Below are 17515 nucleotides of genomic sequence, written 5' to 3'. Positions count from 1 at the left end.
CTGGATTGAGTTCAAAATTACAAGGCTACGAATTTGAACGTTAGTAGTCGTAAACCCAAAATTGGGTCGGTTGTTCAACGACGGTCATAAAATATAATATGAAATATGCTCATTTCTGTAACACCATAATTGTCTGATTAATATTTTTATGTTAATTTGCTGTTAATTTTATTGCTAATTTTTTACGTTAATCATCAAAAAAATTTGTTTCGAAACTCGAATTTGGTCCAAAGATTTAGAGATGATGATTTCTGTCACTCGAAATGAAGCTGAAAGCAGCAATTCAGAAAATATGGTTTCAATAGTTTGGTCAAGAGAGCTGTTGAATTTTTGGCCCTCTTAATATTTAATTTTATTCTTTACGTTTTTCGTTATATTTCAAGAGTTTTCTTAAACGAATTACTTAAAATTACTTAAAATTACTTAAAATTTTATTTAATAATAGCCGGAAAATTTTAAAGTATACAGACTTTTATAACATTTTAATAGTCGTATATTTAAAATTCGTATTCTCTGGAATTATTCAACCGAATTTGTTCAAATTTATATTTTGCCATAGAAAGTTACATTCTATAATTTATTTTTTAAAAATGTGTATGCCTCAAAACTTAAAATTTTTTTTCGGTTTTTATCGATTAAAAAAACAATGATAATTATAGATAAAAGAACTTTATAATTAAGAGCAAGAACTTTCTATGTCGAAAACAAATGAAATTCTCGAGATATAGCGAAAGACTCAGAAAGTAAAATTAACATTAATTTTTCAAATGCTCTCCTGAACAAACTAGTTGAAACCGCTTTTCCAGATTGCGACTTGATTGTGCCAACACCCCATAGAATGTCAAGAATTGGAATAAACCGAAACTAAAAGGTATGTTTATTTAAAAAAAGTACGTTTTTGTGTCTGATTACGTAAAGTAAATTACTGTTTTTACTTTTTCAGTAGCGTATTTGAGCTCACCCCCGAGAACTATTAAGATTGAATTTCGATTTATGAAAATCTGATCATTAATCAAAAGTTATTCAGTGTGTTTCGAATTTTTATTTTAGAAACAATTTTTTTTCAATATTTTTAATTATTCTCACTATTGCTATGTAGTTTAGTTTTTGTTTTATGAAATGCTTCCGAAATGCAAATTTCTACTGAGTTTCGATCTGAAATTTTACTCAACTTTACTTTTTATATTTACTAACTAAATTCCCGCATTCAATCAAGCAGTTTAATTTATTATTCTCCATACGCTAAATAGAATAAAATGAAATAAATCTTAACTATAAGCTCGATTTTGATAGCATTTTTCCTTAAATTTATTTTTTCATGAACTTCGTTAATAATAAGCTGATAGTTTTTTTTTTTAATTTTTAAAAAAGCTGTTTTATTTATTCACAATATGGTGTGCTTTAAAAATGATATGAAACTTTAGAAAAAGTAGCTGTAAGAAAAGTAAACTAAAAACCTTTTTTTTAACAAAGTTTTATTTATTTTTCTTGTCTGAAACAAAATATAGACTTTAAAAGCGTTTTTCTCCTCGAATTATAATATTCCACCTGACCATCCAAAAATTTCCATCAAGATATTATTCTCGAACACATATAGATCCACCCACCACCTAAAAAGATATTATTCTTATACAAAATCTCATACATATATTTTTTATTAAAACAATAAGCATTCTTTTTGACAAATTTTGACAAAACAAATGTCTTTAAAAATTTTTAGAAATTGCTAAGAAAATAATTGCTGTACAAGTTGAGTACCACGCGTATTTAAAAAAAAAACAAAAAAAAAAACGTCAAGTGTCGCGTGCTTCTTAAAGACGCTCGTATATCAATACGATACACATTGCTAACAGCTTGAAATAAATAAAAAATTGATTTGTAATAAACGAAAATTAACCCCTTAACGATCGGTTAATTTTCAAGAAAACGGTCATAAAAGTGTCAATTTTGCCAAATACACGTATTTGATTAGTGCTGACATCTAGTTTAAAATAAACTAATTATCTACAATTACCTTAAAATTATCCTGGTACTGCCATCTGGTGTGTAAAATGAGAAAGAAATGAATTAGTTTTATTCCTACTGGCGCGTTACTAATGAACACTCCAGCCCGGAAATTTCACCGGAGCGAGAAATAGAGGGCGAAACCTCACCCCGTAATTGTTACGGGAGCGAGAAGTAAACTTTAAATAAATTTTTAGTAAAATTACTTAAAATAATATGAAATGAAAAAAAAAATTATATTTTATGCTGTTTATCTCCGATAACTGACGCTGCCTTAACGGAAAGTTCAGTATCAGTCCCCAATGACAGACTTGCGTTCACCGTTAAGAATGTAAATACACGTTTACGTTAAGAATCAAATGTTAATTTCATCGATTTGATCGTTATTGCTTTTGATTCTTAACGTTTTTATTACGTGTAAAAATTTTAAGAATCAAATATACGTTTATAATTACATAATATGCCTGATATACTAATATATGACAGACTTGCGTTCAGCGTTAAGATTGTAAATACACGTTTACGTTAAAAATCAAATATTAACTTTATCGATTTGATCGTTTTTGTTGTTGATTCTAAACGTTTTTATTGCGTGTAAAAACTTTAAGAATCAAATATACGTTTATAATTACAATATACCGGATAATACTAATATTCTGGATATTTTATAAGTCAAATTTCAACATTTTAAGAATCTTAAGAGTCGTAGAAAATTCGGATGAAAAATAAGCACTTGTGACTACTTCTACACGAAATAATTATGCATCTGGAACATCTTTCCGACAAATCGATTGCCATTAACTCACTTGCCCTACAGGTATATAAGCTTGACACGATAGTGTACCGACGTAGAAAAATGACAAAAAATCTAACTGATTGAAAAACTATGAATGTTTAAACTAATATGAATTTATTAAAACTACTTACTGACAGAAGTAAAATAAAGATGGCTGTATAAGATACAAAATTTTTAAAAAGATTAAGAAAATTATGAAAAATAAACAACCTATTAATGATACCTAAAATTAACTATAATTATGAAATGTCCCAAGTTCTTAGAAAGCAGGTGTAAAGATTATTACCCATGTAAACAGTCTTTATGTTCTGTTTGTACTTTTTGCCATAAATAACCCAGCCCTATCTGAAAGATTGAACTGTTACCATATGGAGAAAATATTTTGTCACTTGCAGAAAATCGGTGCATATTCTTACAGTCATTTACCTTGACTTACTGATGGGCAAATTTACCGTTGGGAAATAGTGCTGTCAATAGACGTCCCTGTCAGTGAAGTGTGTTCAAACGCAGTGAGTTGGTATTTAAATTGCTGGGCAAAGACCAGATAAGAAATATTTTAAAGGAAATATATATCGAATTGATAATTCAGAGTTTTGAAGATATTACTGACAGAAACTACACAACGGTTATAAATAAATATTAAGTTCTTAAAATTTGTGAATATTTATGCTAGAAATGTCTTACGTTTTCTTTTGTGACACATTTCAGGCTACTTTCACATGGACATCTCATGAAATATTTTCCAGTGACAGGTGAATTAGGATCACATACATCTCCTAAAATAAAAAAAGGAATTTTTAAATTCGTGCGATTTCATTAAAACATTAGTAAAATTTCGGTGTTTTTTAAAAAAGAGAAATTGACAATTTGAAGAATAGATCAAAATGCATTATTAAAATGAAATGATTATTCCGTAAAAATATCAAAAGAGGAAGTTTTTAAACTTACTTATTTTTTCTTAAAAAAGTACATTGAATTCAAAATTCAATTTGTCTGTCTTTTTCTTTCATAAGAGATATTTAAGCAGATTTGAAACTTTATCAATGTTAAAATTATTAGCATGAAAAAAAACATGAAATAAATTAGTTTAATCCATTAAATTTTTTTAAAGACGTACATGAAATTTTAAGTGAAAAATTCCTTCCATTCGTTGATACAATGACATTTAAATGATTGTAGTGTGAAAGTTAAAAAAATAAATTTTTGTAAAATTTATTTTCTTTAAAAAACAAAAGGTCATGAATAACAAAGTTGTCTGCAACATATTGTTATAATACACTAAGGTACTTTGAGTTACAGATAGAGAATAATATGGCAAATGTGTAGTACTAAACTTTATTTAATAACAGTGATATACTTAAGAAATTAGAGAAATGAAACAAATTTAAACATTTTAAGGGATCTTCTAACAAATATCTGAACAGTAGCAAGATAATATGCAGAATAACTAATCTCCAGACTTCATCTGTAACATGTACACACATATTGATTGCTATTGGAATTTCATTTACTGAAGTTGCAATCAATCTCAATGGAACAAAAATCAATTATTAGAAGAAGAGTTAACATTACGTAATGATTTCGTTTCGATTATGGCTCAATAATCTTTTAAAAATGAAGGTCCTTTTTCTTTCTAAATAAATAAAACTGGTTTCAAAGGCTTTCCGTTCTTACGAAAAATAATTACCATTTACTTCTCTTCCCGCTTATTCATTTACCATAATAGCAATAAAAATTACTTACACAAAATATACTACATTGTCTATTAAAAATTCGTTTTTTAAAGAAATAGCTATTTATTTTTGAAACTTTTTTTGGATTGATTAGTAAACAAGGATTCAAGGCAAATTTTCCCTTATAAGTAGTTTAAATGCGACCAATAATAATACAATATTCATTTTTTTTTCATTATCATTTATTGTAAAAAATGCATCGGTACAGAGTATATGTCTGTCTCCTACTTTTAGCATATTGAAGAAACTCAACGCGTTCAATTGCATGCGAAAAAGTAAGAATAATCCAAACCACGTTGTCAGAAATTTCTCGGTAAAAATGGTTGAATAGCAAATTATTCTATTATTATTTTACCATTTTCAACCAAAATACTCAATTAACCAAAAACCATAAAATGGACGATATTCAAACTGTTAAGTTGAGAGAAAACGTCCATTGATTGTTTTTATCTAATACGGCTTAATAACCAGAATTCTATTTGCTCTAACTAGGCTCACCTTATGAAGCTATTTAGTTCCGTACAACTGGGAACAAACTGTAGCAGAGAGAGCTGATCAGTCTATCTCACGTCCGGCTAAACAGGGGTTCGAATTTCAGCTTTTACACCACAATATTTCTTCCATTTCTTCAAAACATAAATAATTTTCAGTGTTCTGCACTCTTCAATAGGTGACCCTGGACAATTAGAATACGAAACTATCATTCACGCATAAATGGGGTTTCACTCACAGAGTTCTAATGTTCGTTTAAGTTTCATTTTTATGGTTCAGAAATTACGCAAGCAATAAATGGTTACTAAATCGTACAGTTTTATATTCATGATTTCTTAATCGTACCTGTTGTTAAAAAAGATAACAATTTTCTTTATCTACTTCAATAGAACAGGTATCAAATAAAATGATTCTTACCTTGTTCTTCTACCCGGGTCGGTAAGTACCTAAATAAAATCTAATCAGTGACCACAAACTCAATAAGAGACTCCTTCGAATGGTTAACATATGTATATTAACAGCAGTAAACAATACAAAAACAACATGATCTCTCCAAAGACAGTAACATAATCAAACTAACTAAAAATTGTTGTTCTTAGAGAGTTCTAAGTCTGGTGGCGCCATCTATTGGTTCGTTTTCTAGCAAAGGAAAATGAATGGTATTCTGTTTTTGACACCTGTTGCAAACGGTTTCAAACACTAAATGTAAAGCAATGTCCATACCATAAACTTTACAATAAATAAATAACCCCAAGTAACTGCGACTTCTGTGATTTTTCTAAAAAAATTTTCTTGCTTTAATTTTTCCATTTTTTGTTGGCAACTTTGCGTTTTTTTCCCCCCAAATTATTTTTGCTTCATTATATTCACGTCTGTCAAGTCTAGAAAATGGGCGCCTGTTTTTGATGCGCTTGAAGCATGACGACTGTCATTTTAATTTTGTATATTTTTGAAGCGTATGAAGTTTTTTATCAAGTAACATAAAGTTTATGGTTGATCGGGTGGACAGATTGTTACCGGTAATTTTACCGTAATTTCAGAGTTAAAATTCTAATAGTGCATATTATTTTGAACAAGAATGGAAATATTACCTTCTTTTTCTAATGGCCTGCATGAGCCTTTTATCCAGGGTGTGATGCCTCCAGTACAACATTCACCTTCGCGGCAGTCATCCCCTGAATAGCATCTTTCACTGAATGCATAAGCCTATAATGTCAAGCAGCCTTAGTGAAGACAAAATCATTTGGTGTTTTTTGAAGATTTATGGCCGATGAAATCGTTAAGTTTATAAAAGGAATATGACTCATAATAAGGAAACATTTTAAATTATTAATAATTCGTCACAACCCCGCCCTACTTCAAAGCTTTCACATAATATAATATTTTGCATGCAAAAAACAATATTTAAAATCATTAGACTGTTTTTATTTTAGTATTGCTATTATTGATTTTATTTTAATTAAGGTTAGAGGGGAGTTTATTTTAATATAAATAGTTACTTTTTGTGAAGTATATCATAATTGGAAAACATCTGCTTCCTATAAGTTGCTATTTTCTTGCTTTTAGTTTTTCTCGTAAATTGTTATGAAAAAGGATAAACTTAGCCTAATGATAGAAGTTCCTTTAATGCAAATTTTTTTAAAATTTTTTGTAAATTTCTTTAATATGTGTCAACAATAAAATACAAAAATAGTTATTCTTTATTGGAAGTCTCAAAGTAATATTTCAGCTGGATAAAAATATTATGAAAATCTGCTGAAACATGAATTAAGGTTAAAGTCAATAACTGTGACACATTAAAAAAATAATTTTTTAACATGTTCAAAAACAAATGCAAATAAAAAGCATGTTGAATAATAAAGGTAACACAAATTAGAAGTTATCATTTAATTATATCAATCATACTCACAAAGCAAAAAATGCCAATAAAGCAAAGAAACAACCACTTCATTTCGGATGGATTATCTTTAGAATTCAAAAACAAAGTAAATCAATTTTACGAAGCGAAAATTCAATAAATTGATAAATCGGAACGAGGGCAAAGGTTGTCAGACAAACGAGATTCGTATCGATATTTTTGTCAGATGTGAAATGAAACATATGTTTGTCAAGAGATTTTCACACCGAGATTTGGCACGTAACTCATGTTAAAAGTTATGATATAATTAAAAATATGTCCTTTATCGAACAATCTGATTAATAAAGAATTTAGAAATGTATCACTCTAGTTCAAAAATGAACACAATTTCGAAAACCAATATTCTAAAATCAATTAGAAATTAAACGTGTGACGCTTGTTACTTGTTGTAAATGCAACAGTTTATAAGATTTACCTATCATAAACAATTGATTTTCAAAATGTACAAAGAATTGGAATCCGTGTTTTTTTAATTTTATTTATACCGATATTTTTATACAAACACCATTGAATATCAAAATTTTAAAATAGAGGGTGAAGAGTTATCTATTACTTTGAATCAGACATGCCTTTAAAAAAAAAAAAAAAAAAAAAGGCAGATTATGCAGCAACATTTTTTTTTTCTATTTTGTTAAATTTTTCTAAAAATATCGAGAGAAAAAAACTAAACTCAGTGGAGCGACAGCACATTAAGGGCCAAGGCTTACTGTGCCCATCTTGGCCTTGCGCTCTGAGGCGCAGGAGCAGATGTTCCGGTCAGGTGGTCAGCCGAACGCGGAACCCCCAGTGTTTAGTTCCCAAGCTCTTGGTACTCATTTTTTGACCCACTGAAGGGATGAAAGGCTGAGTCAACCTTGCCCGGCCCGAGGATCGAACCAGGGACCTGTGGCACGACCACTCAGCCACCGGGAGTCTTCTAACCATATAATTCTTTCTCAAATATATTATACTTCTGATATTCATTTGATATAAAATTTAAATCTAAACCACTTTGCTTTCTTACTGGCATTTTGAAATAATTGTCTACTCAGTGTTGCGAGATTACTACTTCTAAAAAATATTAGGTCAAAAGATATTAGGTTATAAATTGGTTTTAGAAAAGAATAGGTTATGAATTGGTTTTAAAAAATAAGGATTATGAATTAGCTGTCCAAAATATTAGATTATAGATTAATTTTAAAATACTAAACTATTGAATAATTTTGAAATAATCTAATACATAGTAGTGTCAGATATAAGTATAAAATCAGTAGAGTATACATTTTTTCCTGATACTGCGATGTATGTAAAGGGAATATCGTCACTACATCCTCGATAATTCTCTTACTTCCCACGAATTTAAACTAAAATAAATAGAAAAGATGAAATGTTTCATTAAAATTTTTCGCAATTATCAGGATAGTTTGCATTTTTCAGAGAAATAGAGGGTAATGAGAATAATTAATAGAAATGGTTAATAATGCGTGTTAATCAAGATAGAATACTCAAGTTTGGTTCATCCATTTCAACATAATAATGGAGATAAAAGTACAGATATATGCTTAATTAGTCATTTTTTAGATATTATACACAGCTAATAGTGTTATTTTAAATACATTTAAAAAAAATGCTATTTTCTCAAAATGAAATTTTGACGGATCTTTGTGTTTTCGAAATGCTCTATGAGTCTCAATTTTATTTATTTTTGGTTGAAACTTGTTTTATGTGTACTATGTATGTATGTAATAAAAACTTTCCATGTTTTGTTACCTAGAACTTTGATAAAATTTGTTTATAGTAGAAAAAGTTTAAGATTTTTAAAATTTTACCTGAAATTTTCATGAAATACATAAAAAATGTGTTTTTTTGAACAAGAGCAATATAATTAGCCACTGAATGATGGTAACTTTTATTTGGAAATCAAAAACGAGTCGTCATATTAAAAAAAAGTAATTCTGCGGTGAATTTTAAGCCGTGTGGAGTGTTTTGACTTTATCGGGTTTTATGCTATTTCAACATTTCAAAAGTTCAATAACTTTAAAAACTATTAATCAAATTACATGAAATTTTGTATACAGCTTTTTAAAGATATTTTAAGTAAATACTGTGAGTTTCATTAATGTAGCATAGAAACTCTGAAAGTTGGTTTTTAAGGTCCCCCGTACCCTTAATCAGATAAAGTTAAGAAAACGCGAAGACTTTCAGACATTTATCAGACAAGTCTCAAATTGAGATGAATAGAAAAGCTAGAAAAATTTCATTTCAATATTTCAATATTTTGTAATTATCGGGGTAATAACCGTAAATAAAAGGCTAAATAACACTTCATTGGAAACATTCAGAAAGGAGTAAATTGTTTTCAATGTGCCTCATGTCAGATTATAGGAAAAGGCTAAAAAATTTCAATTTTATTTTATGTAATTATTGGGGTAAATATAGGTAATCGCTCTAAACAATGGTAGTGTAAAATAACAAGTTCCAAACAAAACAGGACTTTTAAACTTGAACCATGCGTTCCCTATCAAACTATAAAGAAAATTTAGGAAAAATTTTGTTTGGATGTTTGGTAATTATCCCAGTATTTAGCCTGTATAACACTGTTCCACGCATTTCGCAACGTAGCTGGCTCCAGCTTTTTGTTATTAAATCGTAAAGTTTCGTGCTGGTGGGCGATTGTGTGAAACCGCAAAGCAGTGAGTTTATGTAGGTGGTCAAACAAGCCACCGGAAGTGAGTTCAAGAACGATTTTTAAGCTTACGATTTACATTTAAAATACTAATGCCGAAATTTCTGAGGTATAATACCTGAGGTATCAGGAGCTAAATCAGAATCGGGGATCGGTGAGTTTCGTGCACCAGCTGATTATCCCAAGCAGCAAGTATTTCATATATATTTGATAATATATATTTTAATTAAAAAAGTTAAACCTCATAATACTTAATAATGTCATGATACTAATTTGTCGTTACATTTCCTTGAAAACGTATTGAAATTTCAGTCTTATAACATAATTATGAATCAATTTTTTGATAACTGATGCATACTTATTAAATTTCGTTTTTTTCATCAAAAAAATATGCTTTGTAAGTATTTATTAATTTAGATTAGGGCTCTCCCATAAAAAAAATATATATATTTAATGAATAAAACATCTCCAGTAAATTCTTTATGTTATAACTTGAAAAATATGTAGCTTACATTCTGAATAATTTTTTACCATTGGATTTTTTACCTTGGACACTAAACCAGGATTCTCTCCTCGGGACACAGATCTACACATACTTGCTCATCGCGCCCCAAAAGCGGCATCTCCTCTGTTTGTTATGGTATACTTTAAGTCAGTGTTTCCCAAACTTATGACTTTTCTGTACCCCTTCTAAATTTTTCGTAACTCTGTATACCACTAATAAAAAAATGAATGGATTTTTTCTGCACAAAAATTAAAAAAAGCACAACTGACTGTTGACACCACTAATTATTAACTGTTAACTCTGCTGAAAATAGCCAATAGAAAATACGTAATCGTAAATTTTCATGGCTAACTTTGTTTTTAAATGAAAATTTTTAAAATTTCGTTTGTTGCGAGATATTTCGCATAAGAACGCGTACCCCCTCTAAAATGTTCCCGTACCCCTGGGGGTACGCGTACCACACTTTGGGAAACACTACTTTAAGTCAACGGTTTATTCAACCAGGTCTGACTGCATCAGACCAGGTAGAAGATAAGAAGAGAACTCCTTTTACGCTGTTTTATGCTTTATTTATTGCAGCCATCAATGCATTTTTTATCGTATCGACAAAGTAATAACAGGAATAATAAGCAAACTAAGACTTTTTTTTAAAAAAATAAAAAAAATTAATCGCACATTTCCATTCAAAATTTGTCGATTCTAAAATTGAAATAAGGAATTGCTCCACTGATGTTTTAAAAAACTATTAGTAAAAAAAAACATATCTATATATTTATCTTTACTTAATTTATGTCATTATAAATGTACTAATGTAGGTATTTCAGAGGGAAAAAATCACTAACACACTGCCAGTAATATTTCTAACAATATTTGAATTCATGTAAAGCACATTAAAAAAGAAAGCTTAAGAACTATTGTTATTCAATATTTTTAATTTTGTATCATACACTAAATTATTTTCTTTCAAAATCATTCATTAATTCAGCCGTTCAAACCATTCCTTTCTCTCTTACAACTCGCACCCTATTCATTCATTGGGCTCAGGTTCTGGTTCAGCTGTTTCAGGCTCTGGTTCAGGTTCTGGTTCTGTTGTTTCTCTTTCGGGTGGCTTCACTGTTGATAGATCTTCTTTTTCAGGTACAACGCATTTTGGCTTATGCTTTACCACATGCTAAAAATAACAATAATATTAAACTAAATCACAGAAAAGTATAATTAATGTGAATAAATTACATAAACTTTGTAATTTAATACATATTAATTATACTTTTAAATAACTAAAAAAAAAATAAATTACATAAGTTTATAAATTACATAAAAATCGATTACCAATCTTCTTGAAACTTTAAGAAAAAGGTAAATTTCAAAGTAAATATCCTAAAAATGTGAGTATACGAGGTATATTATAAGTAAGATTTCATGGCAGTTTAGTCCAAATTCTTTACTATATAGTGGATGTAGTTTCTTTGTAAAATTTAAGTACAATTTTTGGATACATCTGAATTTAGATGCATCTGAATTTGTTTTGAAGGAGGAATATTTAACCCAGAAAAATAAATGAAATCATTTAGGAAAAATTTATTTATTAAGTAAACTATTTTATAATAAACATTTCCTCATTCACATTCAAAGTCCCAAGAGAATCATACTTGTTCTCTCATTAAGAAAAAACATTAATTAGCCCTCGGAATTAAGCCCCCAGTTCTAACGCTAAGAATTACAAATTAAAAGTAAGTGAATTGCTCCCAACTGACAGTTAGGAGCATGGGAAGAGATCCATGGTTGGCGAGAAGATAACATAGCCAAAAATAAAACCAGCCCCCCTTAATCAAAATTAAATTTGAAATAATTTGGCGAAAGCTAAAAGCCAAAAAAACAATGATAATTAGTATAACCGTGTAAATGAAATATTTTTGGGGAAGAAATAAAAAATGAAGAGGTATAAATGGATTTTGTTTTCGAATTAGTCGCGGCAGTAAATTTGTGAGTCTTACATATTGAAATAGAAAGTTAGCCATTACATGGATTGTTAAGAAAAAACTAAAATAATTCTATTCACTTTTTATAAAATGTAATAAAAATTAAATAGTTGGTTTAATTTAATTAAAATTCGATCAAGATTGATTAAAAAAATAAATTTATGAAATTAAAGAAATTTTAAATACTAGGAAATATGTAATGCCTATTGTGGCAACACATAAGGAATGCAAAGATTATGACAAAACAGTTGTGCAAAACTTAAAAGAAGAAATTAATGTCCAAAGTGTTACTTTCCCTAAAATTTTTAATAAGAATCTTTTTAAAAGCACAAAAATAATATTTTGTTACAGTTATAGTTCTTCAGATATTAGGCGATATTTTTGAAATTTTGAACCATAAGTAAGTATCTCCAAAAACAGCTTTTTCAACTATTAAAAGTGAAAGTGAAAAACTTTTGCTTTTTATCCCTTTTTAATGGATACTTAACGAATCAATTGCAATGTAAATATTTAATTTTGTTAAGTCCAAAATTTTGGACAAAACTTGGGAGGTGTTGTCAAAATATAACAATTAATGTAATTTGCATGATGAAAATACGAAATTTATCTGAATCTGGAAAATAAACTTTCATCACCCTAAATTCCAAAATAGATTATAACACCATATAAACATATTTAAAACGTTATCTTGAGCTAACTTAAATGTAATATAAAGAGGAAATTTTATTTTCTTTGTTTGATAAATCAAGAACTCAAAGCAAAACTAAATAATGCTTTTCAAATGAAAAATGGATTCCGTTATTTAAAGCTGCTAATAATTTCACAATTGATTGAATTAGTTTTATAAGTCAAAATTAAGATTCACAAAATTCTAATTAAATAAGACATAAAACATTACGAACGTAAAACATTACGATTCATACTTACTCCAAAAATAGTCTTTTCTATAGAACCAACGCATTCAAGACCAGCTTTGCAGGGACATTGGTAAAGATACATATTTGGGTCTTCCTCTTGGTCTTTTTTGATTATTGGAGTACATGTTTTTCCTGGATAAAAAGTTCATTTGATTCTAAAATCTCAGATAAAAAATTAATTAGAGACGAAAGAAGTATTTTATATATGTAATCTGATTTGACGTCTGATGTCTTGGAAAACTTTGCACCAAATATTCTTATTTTTGTTTCAATTAAATTTAAAAAGTTTGATATTAGAAAGCTAAAACTATCGTCGATAAGAACATGTAAATTAGCTATTAAGAAATTTTTATAATTTTGCTTAAGAACATGTTTGACTATGAGGAAATTTGCATTAACCTAATAACCATAAGAAAGTTTGCTATTAAAAGACCACAAAGCACAGCTGCATAATCTAAAAGAACTATCGAAGAGAATATGTCGATGGGCTATTGCAACAAAAAAAAATTAAAATTTCACTTAAAAACATTTTTGCCCGAAAAATAGAAGTTTAATCTAATTTAGCTACCCTAAGAAAGTATAATGTTAAAAAAACAGCTGAAGCAGCATATAAAAATTCGATGGAATTTGCCCTCATTTGCATCACATTGAGAGATAAAACATCAAAACCTCCCACAGTTAGCCTGAAGGCAAGGGGACTCTAATCCATGATCCGTCTACCACTGACGATATTTTACGTCAGGTATATGTTCGGTATGAGCCGGTGCGGAATTAGTATCATCCAGCCATCGCTGAGATTCGAGCCCGGTTCTGCTCATTGGAAGACGAACTCTCTATCCCCTTACCCACCACGGCTCGAAATCACCATTGAGAAAAAATATGAAATTTCATCTAAAAATATTTTGTAACTTATTTTTTACTCTACAATATAAGCCTGTGTTAATTCAAAACCATTCGCTTACATCAGAATTAAACATTTTGAATTCAATCTCTAGTTTATTTTCCTAATTGGGTATAATATGAAAAAAACACAACTATTTCGATTTAGTAGGAACAACATATGACGCAATGCTAAACGAATGGAATTTAGTTGCTGTTTATTTAGTTATTGTTATTAGTAGTTGTTGTTATTTGTTTTAGTTGTTGTTGTTTATTTAGTTGTATTTAGTTTCAATAACTTTTCTTTATAATGCAATAAAATCTGGCGAGCAGCTATTTAAACGATCGAACACTTCGTTTGTTTATTTGTGGCTTGAAGTTAGGCTCGCAGAAAATGCCGTTCATGGGTTAAATTTAGTAGGAACAACACAACCTGTGACGTAGGCTATATTATACCCAATTGCCTTAAGACACAAAATAAATCGCAAAATTATTTTAAGAAATTAAATTTCTAAAAGAGTGTACAATGATATTGAATTGTCAAACTAGTTCCTTCGGTGAATTGTTTCAAATTTACCTTCTTCTCTCAATTCTCGGCAGACGCCTCCTAAGAAAGCCGCAACAGTGTATTTTACGCAGCATTCCTCTTCTTCACAATCTTCTGCTGATTTGCAGCGCCTGACTCCGAGAGACACCTGTAAATGTAAATTCACATTGTCACGTTGCATCCCACACTATCACTAATGTTAAGTTCTACGCTGTGCATTGACCACGAGGCAATCTTGAATCAGAGTTTGCTCAGAATCTACTTTGCGGGATTGTGTGATTGCGAAATCTATCTGATGATGATATCGAAAATGTCCAAAAATTACACTGTTTAGTCACAAAACACAACTTCAAGACAACACAGCGTCAAATCAACGTTAATATTATTTTTAGAACTACAATTAAACAGTCTTGACTACAGACATTCTGTTATGATCAACTGTAAAAACAAACTAGGACCAAGAAATTTGTTCAAATTTTTTTTAATTTATGTTATGCTTTTATATAAAATTATAAATGCAATATATTTTCTTATAGACGAACTATTAAAGACGTTTTGGAATTGTCTTCATGGAGGTTTTGACATCTTACATTGAGAAAAAAAGTATGACCATAACTACCAGAATATGGTAAAATTATTTACTTCTGACTCTATGGGAATATCAAAAAGCTCGCTACTTTTTATCGAAGTGCTTTGAATACCTTTTGGTAAAATTAACATAAAAATATGTTTTTTTTTTACTTGTTGTAAATGTGGTTAAATTTGGTAGAATTTAGTTATTTCGAAATAATAACTTACAGCGTGGCATAAAAACCATTTATTTGGTTACATTTAATTTTAAGTTTTGTGTTTTCCCTTAAATGTATGGTAATAAGAACTTTAATTTGGAAAACCGGAATTCTCGGTAAAATTTTACCATATAAACAGAAAAATTTTCAAATGAATGGTAAACCGTTAATGCATGAGCGAAAAAATTACCAAATGGAGAATGGTTTAAATACAGTATATTTTGGTTTTATTAACCAGAATTATGAGATTTTTTTTTTACCGAAAATGTCATTACCATATTGTACGGTAATTTTACCAGAATTTGTTTCTCCGTGTACCTAATGGCACTTTAAGGTATTTCCTAAATTTTAAATTTATTTTAAGTCAAGTGAATTACCATAAAATTCAAACTGCGTATTTTAATTTCGAAAACATCTTTGAATTATGAAAATGGGTCATATTGAAATGTTACATCAAACATCTGCTTCAGAATGATCCCGTGTCAATATTTATAGATATTTGATTAAATCCATTATACCTCAGGTCGGGGACTAAACTTAAAGCACCAGTTGCTTAGAATAAAAAAAATAAAAACATTTGCTTCAGGCGATGTTTTATAATTAGTTCGTAGTGCTCGGATCTAAAAAAACTGCAAAAACTAACTTGCATCAATTTATTTCCACAGAATAGTAATTATTTATAAATATTTTACTAATTTCACCAAAAAAAAGACACAAAATCTTTAAAACTTACTTCAATAAATATATGCATTACAAATATATATCCAAAAGTAACGAAAAACAAAATTTCAAAGAATCTGAGCTAATAAAATTAAGCGACTTAAAACTTTTAAATTCATATTTTATTTATTCAAACATTATAATTATTTATTTATGTCAAACAATTTTCATGTAAAATACGAAATGCAAAATCAACCTTTCAATAAGTAAATATTAAATAAAAAAAACGTTAAGTTTTTTTTCAATTCATTTTAAAAATTCAGAACGAAAAGTGATTATTTCTGCTATTTAGAATTAATTTAGAATTAGTTTCTAGAATTAATTTCTAACTATTTTTGCAATAAAAAATATTATCATGAAATTTAATGAACATAATTACATTCATATAAATTAAAGAGAAATAAATATCCTGATTGAAAATAAGTAAATACTGCATGAAATAAATGCGAAAGAGAATAAAATATTTCACTTAATGAAAAGGCTATGTTTATCTCTATGTTTATATTTAAATTGTTTACTCATGGGAAATTAACAATGCTCAAAATGTTACTTACTGTTGCATAAGCAAAGAATAAAGTTAAAACAAACCAATTCATGATAAGCTTTTTTAAAGGGAGATACTCTCCCGATTTATTTTGCTTAGAGATAGAGATTTTTTTTTTATCCTCAATATATAGACGCGGTTCTTTTTTAATTTGTTTTATTTACACACAGATTTCTGATTATCTAAAGAAACTAGCTTTGACGTAAACAATACCTATGTAAAAATAAAAAATTGAGAAAACATCTTGCGGAAATTGACCTACTCACACGATGTATGTCCTTATCTAAATTATCTGCAACATTTAAATTAGAGTTGTTTTTTTGCACACATAAAGTTGCATTATATTATACTAAAACCAACATAATATATTTTTTATTCTTAATAAAATAATTTTTTTTTGTTTTAAATCTATTGATAATCATTATACTGAATCATAATAGTTAGTTGTAAAAAATTACATTTACAAGGTGTTTAGCAAGATATAAATTCCGCTAGATACTTAAATATATTTTAATTTTTTTAATTTTTGCATTTACGTAGTTCTTCTATACACAATGCATGAAATGTTTCAATGTAAAGGACATTAGCGGGGTGAAAAAACTAACAAATTGATGATGGTTATGCCAACAATCTAAAACATTTTAGCGTGTCTCAACGCCAGAAATGGTGGCATGCAATTTACACTTAAATGGTGTAAAGTACATGCCATCATAGGCCGGGATAGACTGGTCGATAGAGCGCTGGGCCCATGTAGTTGGTGACTGATGCACGTTAAAATTCTGTCGTCGCAAAGTTCTCCATGTTCCCATAACAAATCAGTACATCTGGGGGTACTGGATTTGAGAACGATCGTTCTCTGATTCAGGTCAAAATTACGATCTGTGGATAAATGAATGGGTCCGCCTTATAAACAGCTGTGACGTGTGATGTGGCAGAAGTCTTGTTCATAGATGGCGCCACTGAAAAACAAGAATCGCACATTCTGCCTTAAATTAGCTCGGTTTCACCAAGCAGGCTTGCCCGTGTGG

At 29.0% G+C, this 17515-nt stretch overlaps 3 protein-coding genes across 7 annotated transcripts in view; 1 reads left to right on the top strand and 2 right to left on the bottom strand.

Annotated features, from left to right (window-relative positions):
* LOC122271814 (voltage-dependent calcium channel subunit alpha-2/delta-3) overlaps window positions 1-17515 on the top strand; it is a 485956-nt gene that overhangs the window by 89764 nt on the left and 378677 nt on the right. The gene's annotated exons all lie outside the window — the stretch shown is intronic.
* LOC107442124 (U8-theraphotoxin-Hhn1c 1) lies at window positions 1459-7001 on the bottom strand. Its single transcript, XM_016055599.4, has 4 exons — window positions 6935-7001; window positions 6117-6231; window positions 3485-3576; window positions 1459-1610 (listed from the first exon to the last, which is right to left on the bottom strand). Exons 1-4 carry the CDS (start codon window positions 6974-6976, stop codon window positions 1578-1580), a joined length of 282 nt encoding a protein of 93 aa, XP_015911085.3. The 5' UTR covers window positions 6977-7001; the 3' UTR covers window positions 1459-1577.
* LOC107442101 (toxin CSTX-20) lies at window positions 11023-16694 on the bottom strand. Its single transcript, XM_016055575.4, has 4 exons — window positions 16498-16694; window positions 14466-14583; window positions 13020-13141; window positions 11023-11284 (listed from the first exon to the last, which is right to left on the bottom strand). Exons 1-4 carry the CDS (start codon window positions 16537-16539, stop codon window positions 11141-11143), a joined length of 426 nt encoding a protein of 141 aa, XP_015911061.2. The 5' UTR covers window positions 16540-16694; the 3' UTR covers window positions 11023-11140.

This window comes from Parasteatoda tepidariorum, chromosome 7 (genome assembly GCF_982258835.1).
Source record: "Parasteatoda tepidariorum strain Cologne lab strain chromosome 7, Ptep-v5.0, whole genome shotgun sequence".
Classification (NCBI taxonomy): domain Eukaryota; kingdom Metazoa; phylum Arthropoda; class Arachnida; order Araneae; family Theridiidae; genus Parasteatoda; species Parasteatoda tepidariorum.
This window is presented reverse-complemented; position numbering and strand designations above follow the sequence as displayed.